A 17,215-nucleotide genomic window follows, 5' to 3' on the forward strand; every position below is an offset into this window, starting at 1 on the left:
CACCATCACACATTAATCATGAAACAGATAAATCAGCCACTGTCTCATCTGTGTCACTTAAAAACTCATAAATGGTGTTTAAACTACAAAATTGTACGTGATTCCAACGATTTGTGATCTTGCTAGAAGCGTGGTAGAAAAACTAAAAAAATACTCTCACTTGAACATTAAATAATTTAGCATTTACTTCTATCAGCGTCATCACAAAAAGATAGAATTTTATTGTTTTTTGTGACCTAGACAGAAAATACACGATATTACAGTATGCACATTCTATTAAATAACCCTTGTAAAATACTAATTAGCAGTGACTGATCTCCAGGTGTTATAATAAATATCTGTGGTGAACAAACAGTCAAGTGCCCGGTTCACTTTCGCTGGATGCGTGTGAGTGCTCCCGTCAAATCTCTGTGGCAATAACATCGTCATATGTTTGTAACCCTGAGCCGTAGTTGATGTCCATGCCGAGCTCCGTCCGGCTCTCCAGCTCAGCGGTGAGCTCCTTTAGGATCCTCTCCAGGTCCTGGTTCTTCTTGTGCATCTGCAGGTAGTTGATCTGGAGCTGCTTCTGGTACTTGATGACCCTGCCTTTCTCCTTGTTCCATGTTTGCTTCTCCTGCTCAAAGCTGTTGGCCAGCCTCTCCTGTGCCTCCTTCTCCTCCCTGAGCTGCTGCTTCAGTCTCTCCACATCCCTCTGGAGTGATTCTGTGGAGACATGTCCACTGCTCTCCTCCCCCTGGCCCTGAGCGGGGGAGTCTGAGCCTTGGATTAATCTCTCCAAGGCCTTTGTCTGGGCATGGACCTCACGTTGCAAACTGTGCTGCAGCCTCTGCTCTTTGGCCACGGCCAGATCGTGTTTCATTCCCTGAATGTCTGTCTCAAGTTTGCCCACTTTCTCTCTCAGTAAATCAGCCTCGTTCTTCTTGCGATGGAGCTCATTTTGGCACACCTGTATTAAAAAATGTCAAATATTCAGACACAGGCAGCAATTAAGAATATTTTGACTGATGTAACAGTTCTACTCATGTTAAGTGTCACATAAGTTCTCTTGTTAAGCCTGCGATTATACAAGTCTGCTAAAACATGGACGTTTAAAACAGTCTGAGGGTCACAGTTCAGTGTAGCACATTATAACAGATATCCTTTTCTCACGAGAAGTGCTTTAATTAAGTACTGTGTGGGCATTATGGCTGTATGTCCTTACTTAACTGCCGCTGAATCATCAACAGACTAACCTCAACCTCTCTGGTGCGAGAGTGAAGTTTGTCCTCTTGGTCTTTATTCTGCTTCTCGAGAGTCTCCATCTTTGCCGTGTTTTCCTTCAGTGAAGCCCTGAGGCTGACGATTTCATTTAGCTTGTGGTTGACGTCGGCCTGGCAGTCTCTCAGCTGCTGCTTCAACAGCGAGATCTCCCCTGTCTTCTGGCACACCTACATTTGGACAGAGACGAATATGAAGATTAAACAGTCAGAGTAAATATTGAGTGTGTTATGTACCCCTCCATGACAGAGAAAGACTTTCCAGAGGGATTATAAAATATTTCTCTCTGAGCATTTTTAAAATTATGGATTTGGTACATTTCCTTTAATGAAAGCACATAGAAGATGGTTGGGAAACTATTCAGTTTGTTTTATGAACACAGATCATATGACAATAGTAGGCATGGAGAACACTATTTTACTACATTTACACATCAAAGTCTCCTGGGTGAAAGTCCCGTTCTTAACCCATTCATCAGTCACAACCTGCTTCATCTGTTGACATTGTTGCCTTTGCTCAGTTGCAATGATAATCCTGGAACATTAATTAGAATGTTGTAGCAACAAGACCAACACGTCCATATCAGATAAACACGCAACCGTCTGATAACGAAACATTAATATATTATCAGCATTCACAGTTCTGTTTTTGGCAATCCTCGCAAACAGTTGCCTGTTTACATGTGACAAACACAAAGCAACATTAGCATTTATTTGAAGTCCTGTTTCTGGCAACCTTGCAAGTCCAATATTCACTCTCCTTGTCACCCTGTTTTGTTCTCCACCAACATGGGGACGCTAAATGTTCCACTGTGTTCGCCAGCTAGTCGCTATCTTTGTTAGTCTGCAGCAAAGTCGCCTGGATAAAATATTTTTAGTTTACATGTTTATGACCTGACTGTCATATCGGGAGATGGAGGGGATGGTGGTGGAGCTACAGGTGAGAACCACAGCTCGAGCCTGCGTTTCAACATTTGTAAGCGTGACATCACTGGATATTGATATTGGATATTGGCACATCTTCAGCCGTGTTTGTGCTTTAACCTAATTAGATCATAAGCACAGCACTGTCGCAACATAAAATTGAAAACTGAACTAAATAAACATAAAGCTGTAAAATATCCTGGGTTTGCTGAAACGTAACGGTTGTTGTCTCCAGTGTCATGTTGGGCAGGTACCGTACAGTTGGTTTATCAGAGCTTGTTTGCTGAGGACTACTTCAAAAGAACCGCATGGTTGGAAATATTTCTCTGTGGGTTCATCGCTATGAGTCACACCTTTCACATTAGACACAGTCATTTGACTCATTCTTTATAGGAACAAACAGTTAGCTCATCTCACAATTCTTTGGAAACCAAGTGTGCAACTAGGGATACTACACCTACACAGGTTCAAGAGCTCATAATAAAGCAAGGGAGTTGTTTGATTAAAGCAAAAGTACGTAATGTCCCTGATGTTCAAAGGCAACATTATCAGTTATTGAGAAAAATGTGAAAGACGCGAGTATCCCTGACTCTTTTGACTGATTTCTGTTTCTTAAATATGGTGCAAAATGGCAGATTTTTCCTGTAGGGATGGAATAACGTCATGTTCCCACACCTCAGCAACAGTCACCAAGGTTGTACCAGATTGTGTTGTGTGCTACAAGGTTTCAAACCTTACTGATATCTCACATAAATGACTCATGACTCACCTCCCACTGACTTTCCTCAAGTGTCGGAGCCAGCTGCGTGTTTTCTGTCTCATACGACCTCAGTCTGAGCACAACGAGATCCTTCTCCCGGGTTAGCTGTGAGACATCCTCCTGAAGCCTCTCTTTCTCTGCCTGCACAAACAGTTGATTTCTCATTTCACTCAGTCACGCTTGTGTGCAAGGTAAGATTTCTATGCATCCGCTCATGCTTTTTTTATATCTGAATCGATTCATTGGAAAAGGGAGAAAGGTTGTAGGGAGGATTATGAATTGGTGGGCACTGACCTGGAGCTGCCTGACCTGCAGCTGAAGCGCTTGCTGGGTTCTTGCAGCCATTTGCGACACTTGTCGTAGCTTTGTGGAGCATCGCTGCTTGAGCCCCTCCATCTCCTCAGCACAATATCTTTGTCTTTCATCAAACAACTGGCAGGTGTCTTCTTCCTTCTCCTCAAAACTCACCTGTTGTAAGGTGAAGACTTTCGTTAGAATTTGTCTTGTACAGTTTAACTACAGAAGAGAGGTGCCTTTTGATTAGGGCCGCATGCTTTGATTGTAAAGCAACAGCTTGGTACCTGTAGCTCGTGCAGTTCAGTCTCTCTCTCAAGCAGCCTTTGTTCCAAACGTTCAATCAGTGACTCATCTGTAGTAATCGGGGAGCGAATCCCACCTGAAGTTTCAGAGAGAGCGCTTGGCTCGTCTGCAGAGAGTGGGGAGCTAACATCCCCATTTCCCTTAGATGTCGACCCCCCGCTGTTTAAACCAGCCCTGTAGCTACAGTCAAGGTTAGCGCTGTTCCCGCTGACCCATGGAGGGAAATTGGGTTGTACTCCCTTGCTGAGGCTGTTTGCGGGAGCTGAGCTGCCATCGCCGTGACTGACAGGGCCGGTGGAAGCACTTAGGCTGCCGCTGGTGCTGTGGGTGGGCAGGCTAGACATAGAGTTACGTCCGGAGTCTGAGAAAGTTCCTGAAACGCAAAAAAAAAAAAAAGACATTGTATTTTATTGCAATTTGTCCTTCAACCTGAAAAATCTCATTTTAGGATAGGAATGTATCAATATTATATAAAGACCTGAGAAGGTGTCTTGCTTGTGTTGATTTTCTGGACTCCTTGCTTTTTTCAGAGGACAAAGAATGTGGTCCAGGCTGTTGTGGCCTGTCTCTGCGGAGGACGTACTCCTGGGAATCACAGGCTTGAAGGCAGTGGAACGGACCAGTGACTTCTCAGCAGAGGTCTAGAAGAGTGAAATGACACACAGTCAGGGGTGCTCTTCCCTATTTTTGTTTTTATATTCACTGGCTCATCGCAGCTGACAGCATGGCAAAAAGCAAGCCCTCTTGTACTGTTGCAGAGAGCACAAAGAACCGAGGACGGGTCGCATTCAGAAACTTGAAAAATCATGATGACTGGCTTTCACAAAGATAAATATTGTCACTTCTGTAAAAATGAAAGGGATAGATTTTTTCCAATCATGTCTTCTCATATTAGAAACAGAAGCACTGAAGTGTGCAGAAGAGCGTCTCTAGCTGGCAGTATTAAAAGCCGCACAGCAGTAGTTGCAAGTAAAATTCACTTGACTGTCATAGAAGAGAAAACTCATTTCATAGATGAACTTATACTCCACATGCCCCATCTGTGCTGTCCAAGAACGTCACGAGCTGTACCTCCCCTCGGTACTGTCCTCCTCTCCTCCCCTCTGCATCCCACATCTCTCCCCCATGTGCTGTCTGAGGGAAGATGAATAGCCCTTCTCTGTGATATTAATAATATGAACTACTGCTGAAGTGTAAGAGGTAAAGCTTGTGAGCTCAGCATTCCTTCTCACTGACTTCATGACTGGGATGCCGTTCCTCGTTTTTTTCTCTCCCTCTCTATCCCTCAAACTCTCTATGGCCCTCCCTTCTCTTTTCTCTCTTATTCTCCGTCCTGTCTCTTTTAAAGCTGCTCCCTATTCCTCTCCTTTCTCCCCCTCTTGCCCCTGAGGAATAAAGACCTATTGAAGAAGACTCAGTTTGCCTACGTATTCTTGGCAAAGAAATGACTTCTCTGAGAAGATCAAGGCATTCTTAGGTCATTAATCTGGGAGGGGGTGATTAATAAGATGGAAAAGGTTCAACGCAGGTTATGAGGAATAGCTGCTACCAATTAGACTACCTGCTGTGCATGTGTTATCCTCAACTTCGCTGTGAGCTTCTCAAAGTCTGTTGCAGTTATGCAGTTTAATTCTATCCTCTTAATGGTTGTATGAATAACCATAGTAACGGCTCCCGACAAGGAAGGCCAGAGGCTATGAAAATCGACATAAAATCTCAAGTTAATATTTGAATCCATATTCTTCAAGAAATTCTGAAGTTTATTCATTTTCTTGAATTAGAGAGGAAGATTTATACCGTTCACATGTCTGCACAATATGTAGGTGTCTTTTACACTGGGGACACTGGGCAGTCGCCACAGCTATTTTCAGATTTGTCCCCATTGTCTTTTAAAATTATAATTTGTAAAAGCAACATCATAACTTTTTCTACACACAGCGATACATGCATGTTAGTTTTGTTTGTAATTACGTCTGACTACCTGTTACAGACCTGGGATTTGTATTTATGACAGTGGTGTTGCAGTGGCGCTAAATCGCACAGAATGACAATTTCTACATAATGTTGCTTTAAAATAGCTTGCACTAAGAAACGTCAACTAGCAATTGAGAACAAATGCTTTGCTGTCCATCAACACCTGCAGTTGAAACTGGCCACTGCTTATTCTGGTGTGAAATATGAGAACATTTTAAAGGTCCTATAAGAAAAGTAGATTTTGAGTCTCATCCTGAATTCGTCAAAAACTGACACCTTGGGTTGGCCACCATCCCGGAGGGTCAGTTTAAAAAATCTACTTTTTATTTTATTATTATAAAGTACACTAAGGTTAACAACCACCTACAACATGTGCAGTACAGAGGACCAGAACATGGAGTCTCTGCTGTTTCCTGTTAACTGCTTCTGACCGATTACCAAAGAAACCAATTAGCTCAGACTTACTTGGTAGACTAATAATGTTAAGTTGTTAAAGCTTTTTAGCCCATACAACTTAAATGTAATAGTCTACTTTACTTGGTAATTGTGAGGTAATCGGTTTCCTGAACTTTTAAAGTAAAGTCAACTTGAGAGAATGAAGTAATGGGCATTTTGCTCACCCTCTCCGTCATTTTCCCCGACATGAGCATGAGTTTTGGTTGCAGTCGTCCATCTGATTCTCCATCTCGCTTCTTTCCACCTGCATGGTCTTCCATAGGTCCTCCTCTGTGGTGCGCTGACCTCGTTTTATGGCTCACCTTATATTGAACAGGTTAAACGTTTAATACTTTTGTATTTTGTAAGTACAGTTTAATATATGTGTGATATGTCATCTGATGGCACATAAGCTTACTTTGATGTAAAAGAAATCTTCACTTCGTCCTGACCGGGAGTGGGACAGGCCTTTAGAGGGATGAGTGGTGGTCGAGGAGCACTGAGTGAAGCTGCACTTAAGTAGCCCGTCAAGGCTGCAACCTCCACTCTTCCTATGATGGTTTGTTCCCTTGTTTAACCTGTAGTCAGACGCTTTGCAGTGGTTGCTGTTGAGGCTGTTGCCGTTGATGAGGCTGCTGACACTACCCATGGTCCTGCAGGCATAGGTGAGCAGAGGGTGGGGCTGAAGTCCAGATGGTCAAGTTACACAGAAGTGAAGGGAGGACACAACTCATGACCCCACAGAAGGACTGTCAGTGGCTTTATCTGCAAGACAAGAAAGGGATAATACACATTAAACAGTTGATCCTTAAACAGAAGATTTTTTTAAAAAGGATAAAGGTCATAGTTTCCTTTGATGCTTATCAGTTTTTTGGTGTTGTTTAATTTTATTGTTTCCTGGTCGGTCCAGGCACGCATTGCTGAAGCAGGTGTGTTAGCATTTGCAAGACAAACAAAGTGAAAAAATGTCCGTCTTGGCTCGCTGCCTGGCTTTGTGTGTCTGGATTTATAGCTCGACCGTTGAATTTGACAAACAACCCTTTGGGTGCCCTTCCTCTCAGCAAACTGGCAATTAGGCTTCTTACTACCTGCTCAACACTTGACTGATGTTGCCTCCTGAAGAACACTAAACAACCATTGTGCATTTGCTATTGTACTTGAACAAAGTAAAGACAGACCACACAGAAATATCAGGTTGTAATAATGTGATTGGCTGGAATTGAATTATGAAATAAAGATTGGATTAATCACACAGAGCTAACATTGTGTTTTTAACCGACAAACTTACAAAATAGGAACATTTATACACAGAGGTACTAGTGATGCCCTCTATTTTCTCTGTCTTCCTCCCTTTTAAAGACAACCAGACCCCAGATGCTGCTAGTCATGATCTCTAAACCACAGGGGAAATGTCCCCTCAGCGGTGACTTAGCAGCAATGGGCTCCATACCGGCTGATCAGGCCTGCGAGCTCCCCTAACCACCTGGTCCTCATCCTTTAAGCATTCTGTAATGGCCCCACCAACAAAGCATGTGACTAATGGCCTGGCATAAGTCACTTATTAGTAATACATTTGGCTTGCGGCAAATCCATAATTATTTGTAGAATGGTTGTGTTTGTGAGGATACACATAACTGTCACTGTCATTTTCCCGAGGTGTTTAATGGGCGTGCCTGAAGAGTAAAATGCTGAATGAGGACGGGAGCGCTGATCAAGGCTGTCACTTTTCATTGTCCAGCAAACAATGACAAGCTAGATGAGACATGTACAAAATAGATATCTCACAATTACAATAATAATAGGAGCATCAGAGACAGACAGCAAGTGAGACAGAGTAGCATGCATACAGAAGGACGGAGGAAAGTTTAAGTGGTTGCCTTCACAGAATGAAAAGCCGACAGTCATAGTCTACTTACGGTGAGTGGAAGGGAACGACATTGCTAAATTGCAAGGAGCCTTCTAATTGTTAAATAATCACAATGAACAGTTTCAGTTTTGAGTTTCTGTTTCATTCAGGATGAAATTCAACATATATTCTGCAAAGTAAACAGCCAGTGAAAATGTTGAATAATGGTTCAGTTTGCACCTGCAGCAGTACAAGGCAAAGCAGCCCACTGTGCCACTGATGTAAACAGTCCCTGACATGACTGTGACTGCCTCTATTCTACTGTGCTGGCGCTAAATCTCAACTCCAGCCTTCACTATCACTCTCAGATATTAGCATCCTCCACTGACATGGGACTGAAGTAATGAAACAATAGATTTTACTTACTGCCAGGTCAAACTAAGCATCCATCTCTAGCAAGGCCTCTGCAGAGTCATCTATCCAGTCCCGGTGAAACTGAACACACAGACATGTGTGTGTACGTGTCTGTGTGTGTGTGTCAGTGAACAAGCAGCAAATGCAAACTCTCACTATCAGCACGGCCAGAAGGGTCTGCTAACTGTTCTGTGAAGGGGGTGGGTCTTCTGCTTTTCTAGTCGGCCTGTACCCAGCTTTGCATTATAACTGACATGTAAATTCAGCTCCGTGTGTGTGTGTGAGTGTGTGTCTGTGTGTGTGTTTGTCTTTGTGTGTGTGTTTCAGGACCTCCCGCCCCCCCCAAGGGAGCCAGTGTACAACATGTGCTCCCATAGAACTGGCGTGTGCCGCTCAAGTGATTAACTCCCGGCCTTCACAAAAGATCTTTTACACCCCCCCCCGTGTACCCCCCTCCTCTCCCCACTATCACCCACTGACACCCTCCGCTTGTGCATCGATTCACTGTGTAATAACCATTCAACCACCCCCCCCACCCACCCACCCTCGCCTTCTCCCATCAGTCCCTCCCTCCCTCCATCCACCCCGTCCCACTCGGTGCCCTGCACCCACCCTGAACAAACAACACTTCATCTGAAGGAGAAAAAAAGGCGCTTGGCCTCTCTCTTTTCGCTCTTTGTCTGTTGAAGTGTGCCGCTCTTTGTGTGGACTCCCGTGTGCCGGTTGATGTATTCTCCCCAAACAGCCCAGGACCATATTTGAGTGTTAAATAAATGACTAGTCCTCACAATGAGAGGACTGGAGAGCCTCAGTTTTATAGTGATTTACCACCATCCTGCCTTTATGCTGTTTGTTCAGACATACACACACACACTCTCTCTCTCACACACACCTTTGCACATCCACACAAACAACACACACTTTCACATAGTCTCATTGCTGGAGTGCAAGCCTGTCTGAGGCAGTGGAGCGTTCAGCATCCCACAGAGTACACACTGTTGACAAAACACCTTGTGGATGAAATACAATCACAAATCACGACAGGAAAATATACAAGGCGCTGTGTTCCAAATGAACAAACAACAACAACAGAAAAGATATGGCCCCTCAGCTCTGCTGCTGACAAAACAAGTGTAAATCTTACACTCCATTTTTGTCACAAGTAAAGGGATACGTTCTCCTGATGTAAACAAAGCTGACAGCATTACCTCTTTTTTAGTGATAGAACACGACTGATTCACTGATATCATCACACAAAAATCAATGAAGACATTAGTTTGTTAGAGCTGAACCAATAAGAAACAGTGACATGAGCTTATAAACTATCTTTCAACATGTGCAGACAGGATTGCACTACAGCTTACATCATATTACATCATCCTGTTTGGAAGCTTTTTACCATAAAAAGTGTGAAGGTTTTCACCCACTAATAAAATGATATACAGTATCTCTGTAGATCTACTGTCATCGTTTTCAGCAGCACTGCTCACTCGTCCTTTCAGCCTGACTACCATTGTTCCTCGATTAGTCCCATTCACCCCCCCAAGCAAGCCTGTTTGTCTGGACAATGATCCATGCCTTCTCACTTTTATGTTCCCACTCACTTGCTGGAGAGAATTGGTCAATTTCACTTCCATTTCATGCAAATATTAAAGTGATTTGAAAATCTTTTTATTACTCCATCATTGCAACATTTTAAAAAGCGGTACAAATGGTCTGACCTCGCGGCTTCTGAGTGGACGGTGTGATTTAAGACCTTTGGTGAGATGGGATGAGGGGGTGTGAATGTGTGTGTGTGGATGCATGCATACGTCTAATCTTTGATCTGATTGGCTGCATGTTTTTCTGTGTCCACACAAAAGGTTTTGTGCACTTGTGTGTCCGTCTGTGTGTAGGCAGGGGGCTGTGTGTATGTGTGTGTGGGCAGGGTGTCGTCCTAGCTTTCGAGCCCCAGCTGACCTGTCTAACCCCCCCTAAACACACACACACACACACACACACACACACACACACACACACACACACACACACACACACACAAGCAGAGAGACACTCCGAGAGCATAGCCAATCCATTACCACAGCCAGTGGAAGGCAGCAGTGTGCTACAAAGGTCCGGGATTTATACCTGTGTCACAATGACCATGAAACTCCGCTCTGTTCTCACTGTACCTCCACACTGCTACGGTGCCAGATGGCATCACTTTAATTCTCACTGTCTATATGGTAATTTCTAACAGATGCATGTGTAATCTATCTAGTTCAGTGTGTCTGTTTTTTTAGGTCATTCTCAGACAGCTTATTGTTCTTCTGTTTATGTGTGCCGTCTTAAGCGCCGCAGACTTTTTTACACACAGCAACCCTTTATTTGAAGGCTGAAACACTTTCCATCTGTAACATACTTTTAAAACTTTTGAAAAAGGATCATTCTTCAGTTACTTTATTATTTTTGCATACTTTACCCGATTTACAGTAAAGTCTTTGTAATATAATATTGAATTACTGCCATTTAAATGCACAGTATGTAATTTCTGCCGCTAGAGGTCGCTCAATCACATCTCTGCCAAGGATCAATGTCCCCCTTAAATAAATCACACCTAATCCAATATCAAATAAAACATATTTAAATCCTCTAGATCCGGATTTGTATTTGTATCTGCATCAAATAGTACTCGTCCATAGATACCAGCCACCTAAATACGCCTGGTTTGTGTCATCAGGATCCATGCGTTATTCCCTATTCAAAATTAACAAAAATGTCAAAAAACCTTGTATTGTCTCAGATTTCCTGGATCCATCCCTTTATCCAAATCCCCACCAAAATTTAATGAGGTCTATTCTGGGCCGAGACCCATCCTCCATTCAACTTTCGTAAAAATCTGTTCAGTAGTTTTTATGTAACCCTGCTTACAAACCAACCAACCAACCACCACTGGCATTAACAGAACCTCCTTAGCGGAGTTAATAAAGGACTAGTTCGATGATTTTAAGTAGTGTAGAATCCTGGGTGTTGTCTTCAGTGTTAAACAACCACCATGACTGATGAAAAACCTATCAGACGTGACTAAGGCAGAGATGTTCGCAGATGAGGTTATATATTAAAGGTGCACTATGTATATTTGGGGGACAATTTTTAATCAGGAGAGAAAGATCTTCATCAACTGATTTTTTTATGTCTAAACAAACTCAATAAACAAACTTTCTTCGTTTTCATGACTGAATAAACTGAATAAACAAACTGACCATAAAGTTAAGTTCATACTGTTTTACTTTGTTTATATTTGGCAGACCCTGCCAGCTTTCTAGCTTCAGACAGTGTTCTGACCTTATTTTCCACTGAGAACAGCTTGTTTATTCAGTTATGGAAAAAATGAATATTTCTATGTTTGTGTTATCACCTCATAAATATTCTAAATATTAAAATTCTGAGTTTGAATTTCTCCTCCAAACTACAAAGTGCCCCTTTAAAGTTTTAGTCATGTTGTTTCCCTGGAAGAGACCAAATGAAATGCACTGTTTTAGATTTCTCTGGGTTTGAACATTGAAGGAAACATTGGGATAATCTAAGTACAGATATATTATTATAGATATAACAATTTTTTATTACTCAACAAAATATTTACAAAGGTCTAGTCGCTTTTAGACGTTTTAATGAAGAAATGTTACATATTATATCTTTAAATATAAAGCTGGATGACGTGTGAGGGAATCCTGCCAATGGTTAAAATTGAAGCAGCAGATGCAGAGGCATCCTGATGTTCTGTCTCTCATATAGCTGAAGCTCATATCTAATTCCATAAAGCAACTATACTGCATCTTTTCTTTAAGCCCTCCAAGCCTGTCTTTTAAACTCAATGCTTGCAGGATTTCCATAAAAAATTCAAAGTCTCAGAGCCAAAGATAACCCTCACCAGGACCACAGAGCCACAGCATGTGCCACAGAGTCTGACGAGTAAACAGATGTGTAAAAAAAGTGAAATTCCCCTCGAGCAGAACTCACATACCTTTTTCCAAAAAATGCCTTATTTTTTATTTCTATTTATTTATCGAAATTTCTAATTTGATTGTCATACATATTTTGCAGGCAGCCACTTCTAACATATGTCAGCAGAGCGTCTTGTAGACTTAAAAAGCAGTTTGTTTAGGCCTCTGGTGGGGTGTGTTCGAGTGCTGGAGGGGATGGCTGACATCAAAGGCTTGTGCTAGGAGTCGACTACTGAAGAGAGACCTTTCAAACGCATCAAGCTACCAATTTGATGTTATCAATTACACAGCATCCATGTTGGCTCATCAACATGTGGGTCAACATTAGCTATATCAGACTGTGACTTCACAGGGAATACTGGTTTTATCCTCTCCAGAGGAATTGTTCATATTTAAAAGATAAGACAGAACTTTGAAAGGCATAAGTTTGTCCAAAGATTTGCATGCATTAATGCCGTTTCAAAATGCCAGGAATAAAACCAATCCGAGAAGTAACTAACATAAAGATGATCAAACAGTCTGTTCTTTTAATCCCGCAGGAAACGTCAGTCCAAATCAGTTCTTATTATGCTGTTCGATCCTCTAAATGCACACCGAACACGCTGCTCCCAGCGTGATGTAACACATTAGATAACCTGAATTGATCTGTGGTTCACACAAAGTAACTGATGATTCACATGTAATGAAGCAGGCATTTCCCATCATCCCAGGCATGACGGGGTGAAAATTAAACTCACAAATTAAAGCGAGGAGAAGAAGAAAGGTCTCACGTGTGACAGCCGCGAGCGTATTTCCGGAGAAAGATGGGCTGATACGTTGAATTATTGAGAAGTAATGGTATGTCTCTTTCTCTGTCATCCTCTGTGGCCCGTCAAGGCCCCAGTCACACACACACATGCACATGCACACACGCACGCACACAAACACACATAGACACACACACACACACACGCTTCCCCATCGTGTGTCTTACTCACTGTGGCTGAGTTGTGGGGATGAGTAATGTGGCCTCCAGCACAACATCAACTGGGAATGAAGTGTGGGGTACAGACAGCCATCTATCTTTCACTTTCACTGCTAACACATCCATCTACTGACCAAGCGCGCACACACACACACACACGTGCGCACACACACACTCAAGCACAGACACACAATGGCATCCAATAGTAGCTAATTGGGTAATCCTTTTAGTGCATTGTAAAGGAGATTGAGCATGAATAGGGCTTCAATGCTGAAGAGCAGAATACCAGACACTCATTACTGCCCCAGAGTGAGGAGATGGAATACCAGGCACGGAGAGAGAGAGAGAGGCGATGGCAGAAAGAGAAGGAGACAGACATGGAGAGACAGCGTGTGTGAGAGAGATATTTATATTCTGTGGAGCTGACATTGTATCATACATTGATGACTCGTATTGTCCAGCAAGCAGTGAATGCCTCCTCTGTGCAAAGTGTGAGGGGGTTTGGATGCAAAGAAAGGCTTAAATCATGTGAGTAAAACATTTATAACTCGTTAATTCAATCTCAGCGTCTTCTGTTGGCAGCCACGTGGCTACATCTCGGAGGCCAAGCTTTTAGCGGAGGACCCCCTGTTGAAATTAGATTGCGTTCAGATGCCCTTATGTGCATCCAAATGAGACATTAGGTCGACCAAACAATCAACCTCCTCGGGTTTTAATAGATAAGGAGGATGTCTGCGCTGCTCACTGGCTTTGTATAGCTGGCCAACTACTGCTCTGTAATACATGCATTTGCATAACCTTGGCAGCTGGAGTATAGAGGAAAATGTATTTTTAATGGAGTCTAAATGGGAGCCTTTAGTGCTGCGACGAGGATGGGAATTGATGCTCATGAATTTAAGGAGCCCTAAAATTAAATATCTGAAATTTCCCTTTTATACTTCATTATTGAGCCGCATCCATCCATACAAGATTGATTATTGCCATACAATATGTCTCGGCACTTTTCTGTAATGCTTCAAACTTATGCAGTGTCCTGGAAATTGTCCAAAAATGGTTTTAAAGAGTTGTACGTGTCTTCAGTCAGATATGGCAGATCACCGTCCAGCTCCATAGTCATGAAATATTTACGTGTAAGGCTTTTATCCCACTCTATAAACAGCACGGGGGAAATGTTTTGTTATAAGTGGAAGTATTTTTAGACATTTTCGAATTATAGCCCATCCATTAACCACGAATATTTACCTTTTCCATTACCATCCGCACTTGTTTTGAACGGGCTGTGTCACTTGTGCCTGATATGACAGCCTCATGCGGATGAAATTTGATGGATCGTCATGAAAGCTTTGTTGTGCTGTCAGATTTTCATTTGTACAATAGCTGAGCTCTCAGCAAGCTTTCGGCACGCTTGTTGTCAAAATGTAGAAGATATAATGGAAGCACATTACACTGGCGTCAGATGAGTGTTTTTTTAGTGATATTATAATGTAAGATCATAAAATCGTGGTACAAAGACAAATTAGAGATAAGTGTTTTGAAGTTAGTGCTACAGCATTTCTCACATAGTAATTTAGTCTGTCTCATATATTTGTGTTTGCTTCGGTATCACAGAAGAATGACACACATAGGTAGGTGGGAAAGAATGAGGCCTTTTCTGGCACTGTTACCCACTGACCCTGTAAGCTGAAGACTCAGTGATAAGGTTGTCATTCTGGAGCATAACCATCCTCCCATCCTCCTAATCTGCTGTGGCTGTGTGTATGTGTGTCGATGGTGCAATGTGGGAGTAAGAGAAGACACAATGAACTCACTTTCAGGGGCCTATATCATTCTGAAAGCAGCTGGAAATTTGTGCTGCAGGCGATACCTGTGCTCAGCTCTGAAATAAAAAGCCCCCTGACCTTGTAATGCTAAATTGTTCATGATATGGAAACTCTGCGTGGTTCTATCAACAGTTTCAAGGTGTCATAACTAACAAAGTCACAGCTGATACTCACCTGCTGTGCACAGTTGCTCATCTAATTCATATACCTGCATGATACAATGATGTTTAAGGACGTTTACGAATCCTTAGTGGAAAGTTGAACACTCTGCAATATCATCAGGAGCTGAGCCTCACAAAGACGTTGAGATGCTGCACTCCTCTGACACAGAGCCTTCACTCATGCAAGGATACTGCATTTGGGTATCTGGGACAGTTATTTTAAGAAGCGTCTTCTTTAGCAGGTCATGACAGCTCCATTGGTTTGTCACACGCCACAGATATGGAACAGAGCTGCGTTAATTCCCTCAAAAATTCACTTGTGAAGTCAAGATATTTCCATAAACAAACGGAATTATTCACTTCACATAGGAACAAACAAACAACTGAAGACAAGAGACCTGTCTTTATACTTTCATCCTCCACCGCCTCTCCCTTGGATTCGGCCTCTCCTCTGGGTTTTACTTGTGCACAAAAAGCTACAACACAGAGCAAAGATGAACATGTCTGAACAGGTGCTGCCCTATACTTACCCATTCACCTTAATACCAGCATAATGCACAGTAATTCATGATCCTCACAGGTCTCAACACATGCATTATTGTATACAGGGGTGACAGCGCCAAGGTTTGCAACAGTAAATTATTCCCCACAGAGAGTCTTTCTTTGTTGCCTTCAATTACACAGCAAATTATACGAATTTTTAATAACAGTTGGGCCAGTTCCTATAAAAAGTCACAGGGTGGGACATATATAGATGAACACTTAATTCATGCTTAAAACACCCATAACAACCAGCTCCGTGTCCACTGCCATTTATTTCCCCCGAATTGCTGTGTATAGTGTAACATTTAAACAAAGCCCCACGCTGCTCCCTATTATTTCACCAGTTTAAAAGCAATGGTTTGTTCAGTAATGGCTGTGCTAAAACTGAAGAATGCGATAGGCAGTTTTCTGCAAAGAGAAAAAAAAAAAAGTTGAAAGCAGACATTTCATTCAGAGCTGGCATGTCCTCAAACACAGAGATGCTTTAACTTAGAAATTCAGCTCGCATATTAAAAAGTAGCAAAACACTTGGACTGCCTCCAGGAGAGAAACTTTGTTCAGTCAGAATGTTTGACTGTGTAAACAACAGACATAAACCAGTGTGGTACTAAAATGATCCTAGCTTACATTTTGGTTCTTACTTAGTGCAAACATAGCTAAAAAAAGCCCCCCCAAAAAACTAAGCTGCAATCACACACACTTAAATCTGTGGGATGTGCTAGTGCCACCCAGACTCACTCCTGTTCAAAGTTGCAAGCCCGTGAGCCCTGACTGACTCTGTGCCATCATTTGTCCCCTGTCACATCCAGTCAAACAGCCACAACCTTCCCTCAAGTCTGGCCAGAGGTGACTTACCTCCATTATAGTCTGCATGCCCCAACAGTCACAGTCACTGCCGCTGCTGCTCTCTTTCCCAAAGCTGTGTGGATCACTGTGGACAAACCACTTCCAGTGGGATGCTAGCTGGCACTGCTGGAGTGGAGAGAAAGAGATGTCTGCCTTTGTTGCTGATCTCTCTGGGTCCCCCTCTCACCCCTCTTCAACACCTGGTATGGTGGAATCAGTCCGTCCCATCTCCCATACACTGAGCACTGTCACATTCCTCCATAAACACGCTCTCTCTCCCCTCCCTCTCTTTACAGTGTATCCTTGTTGCCTCCCTTCTGAACTCCCTCCCACTCTCTCCTTCACTCTGAACATCCAACACTCCCTCCCACCTCTCCCTCCCTCCCTTATTCCGCTGCTTGCCTCGTCCACCTCTTACATTCCCCTTTAGTTGTGCACTTTTTCTTTAGTATTGTCGCCCTTTCATCTCTTGTTCCCTGCATCCATATCTCTCTCTACCTGTCTTCTCACTCTCTTTTCCTCTTTTCCTGGCAGTGTGCCCAGCGGCTTTGCTATTCATTTTAAGTCACTTCACTGCCTCGATATGCCTACGTACAGCACATCATCCCTGCCCACACTTCTAAGCCACACACAATATCTGTAGGTGTTCTAAGTATTTCTGAGTTCGACTCGTGCGTCCAGTCGTG

General features: G+C 42.8%; 1 protein-coding gene across 1 annotated transcript; it reads right to left on the bottom strand.

Moving 5' to 3' along the window:
* Positions 1-201: 201 nt before the first annotated feature.
* Positions 202-16,758, bottom strand: lzts1 (leucine zipper, putative tumor suppressor 1). The gene is made up of 9 exons (XM_084359488.1): positions 16,539-16,758; positions 6,371-6,717; positions 6,138-6,275; positions 4,022-4,184; positions 3,525-3,916; positions 3,238-3,411; positions 2,953-3,084; positions 1,236-1,430; positions 202-949 (listed from the first exon to the last, which is right to left on the bottom strand). The coding sequence occupies exons 2-9, from the start codon at positions 6,599-6,601 to the stop codon at positions 401-403; spliced, it is 1,974 nt and encodes a 657-aa protein (XP_084215614.1). The 5' UTR covers positions 6,602-6,717; positions 16,539-16,758; the 3' UTR covers positions 202-400.
* Positions 16,759-17,215: the final 457 nt, after the last annotated feature.

The sequence above is a fragment of the Pagrus pagrus genome, assembly GCF_965226575.1.
Source record: "Pagrus pagrus genome assembly, chromosome: 8".
NCBI classification, from domain to species: Eukaryota; Metazoa; Chordata; class Actinopteri; order Spariformes; family Sparidae; genus Pagrus; species Pagrus pagrus.

Excerpts from the sequence above, each read along its gene's own strand:
- lzts1 (XM_084359488.1), bottom strand. The coding sequence starts at position 6,601 with ATGGGTAGTGTCAGCAGCCTCATCAACGGCAACAGCCTCAACAGCAAC. Across the intron at positions 3,085-3,237 it reads TGCAGGTCAGGCAGCTCCAG|GCAGAGAAAGAGAGGCTTCA; the intron begins GTCAGTGCCCAC and ends CTGTTTGTGCAG. Across the intron at positions 1,431-2,952 it reads TTGAGGAAAGTCAGTGGGAG|GTGTGCCAGAAGACAGGGGA; the intron begins GTGAGTCATGAG and ends GTCCAAATGTAG.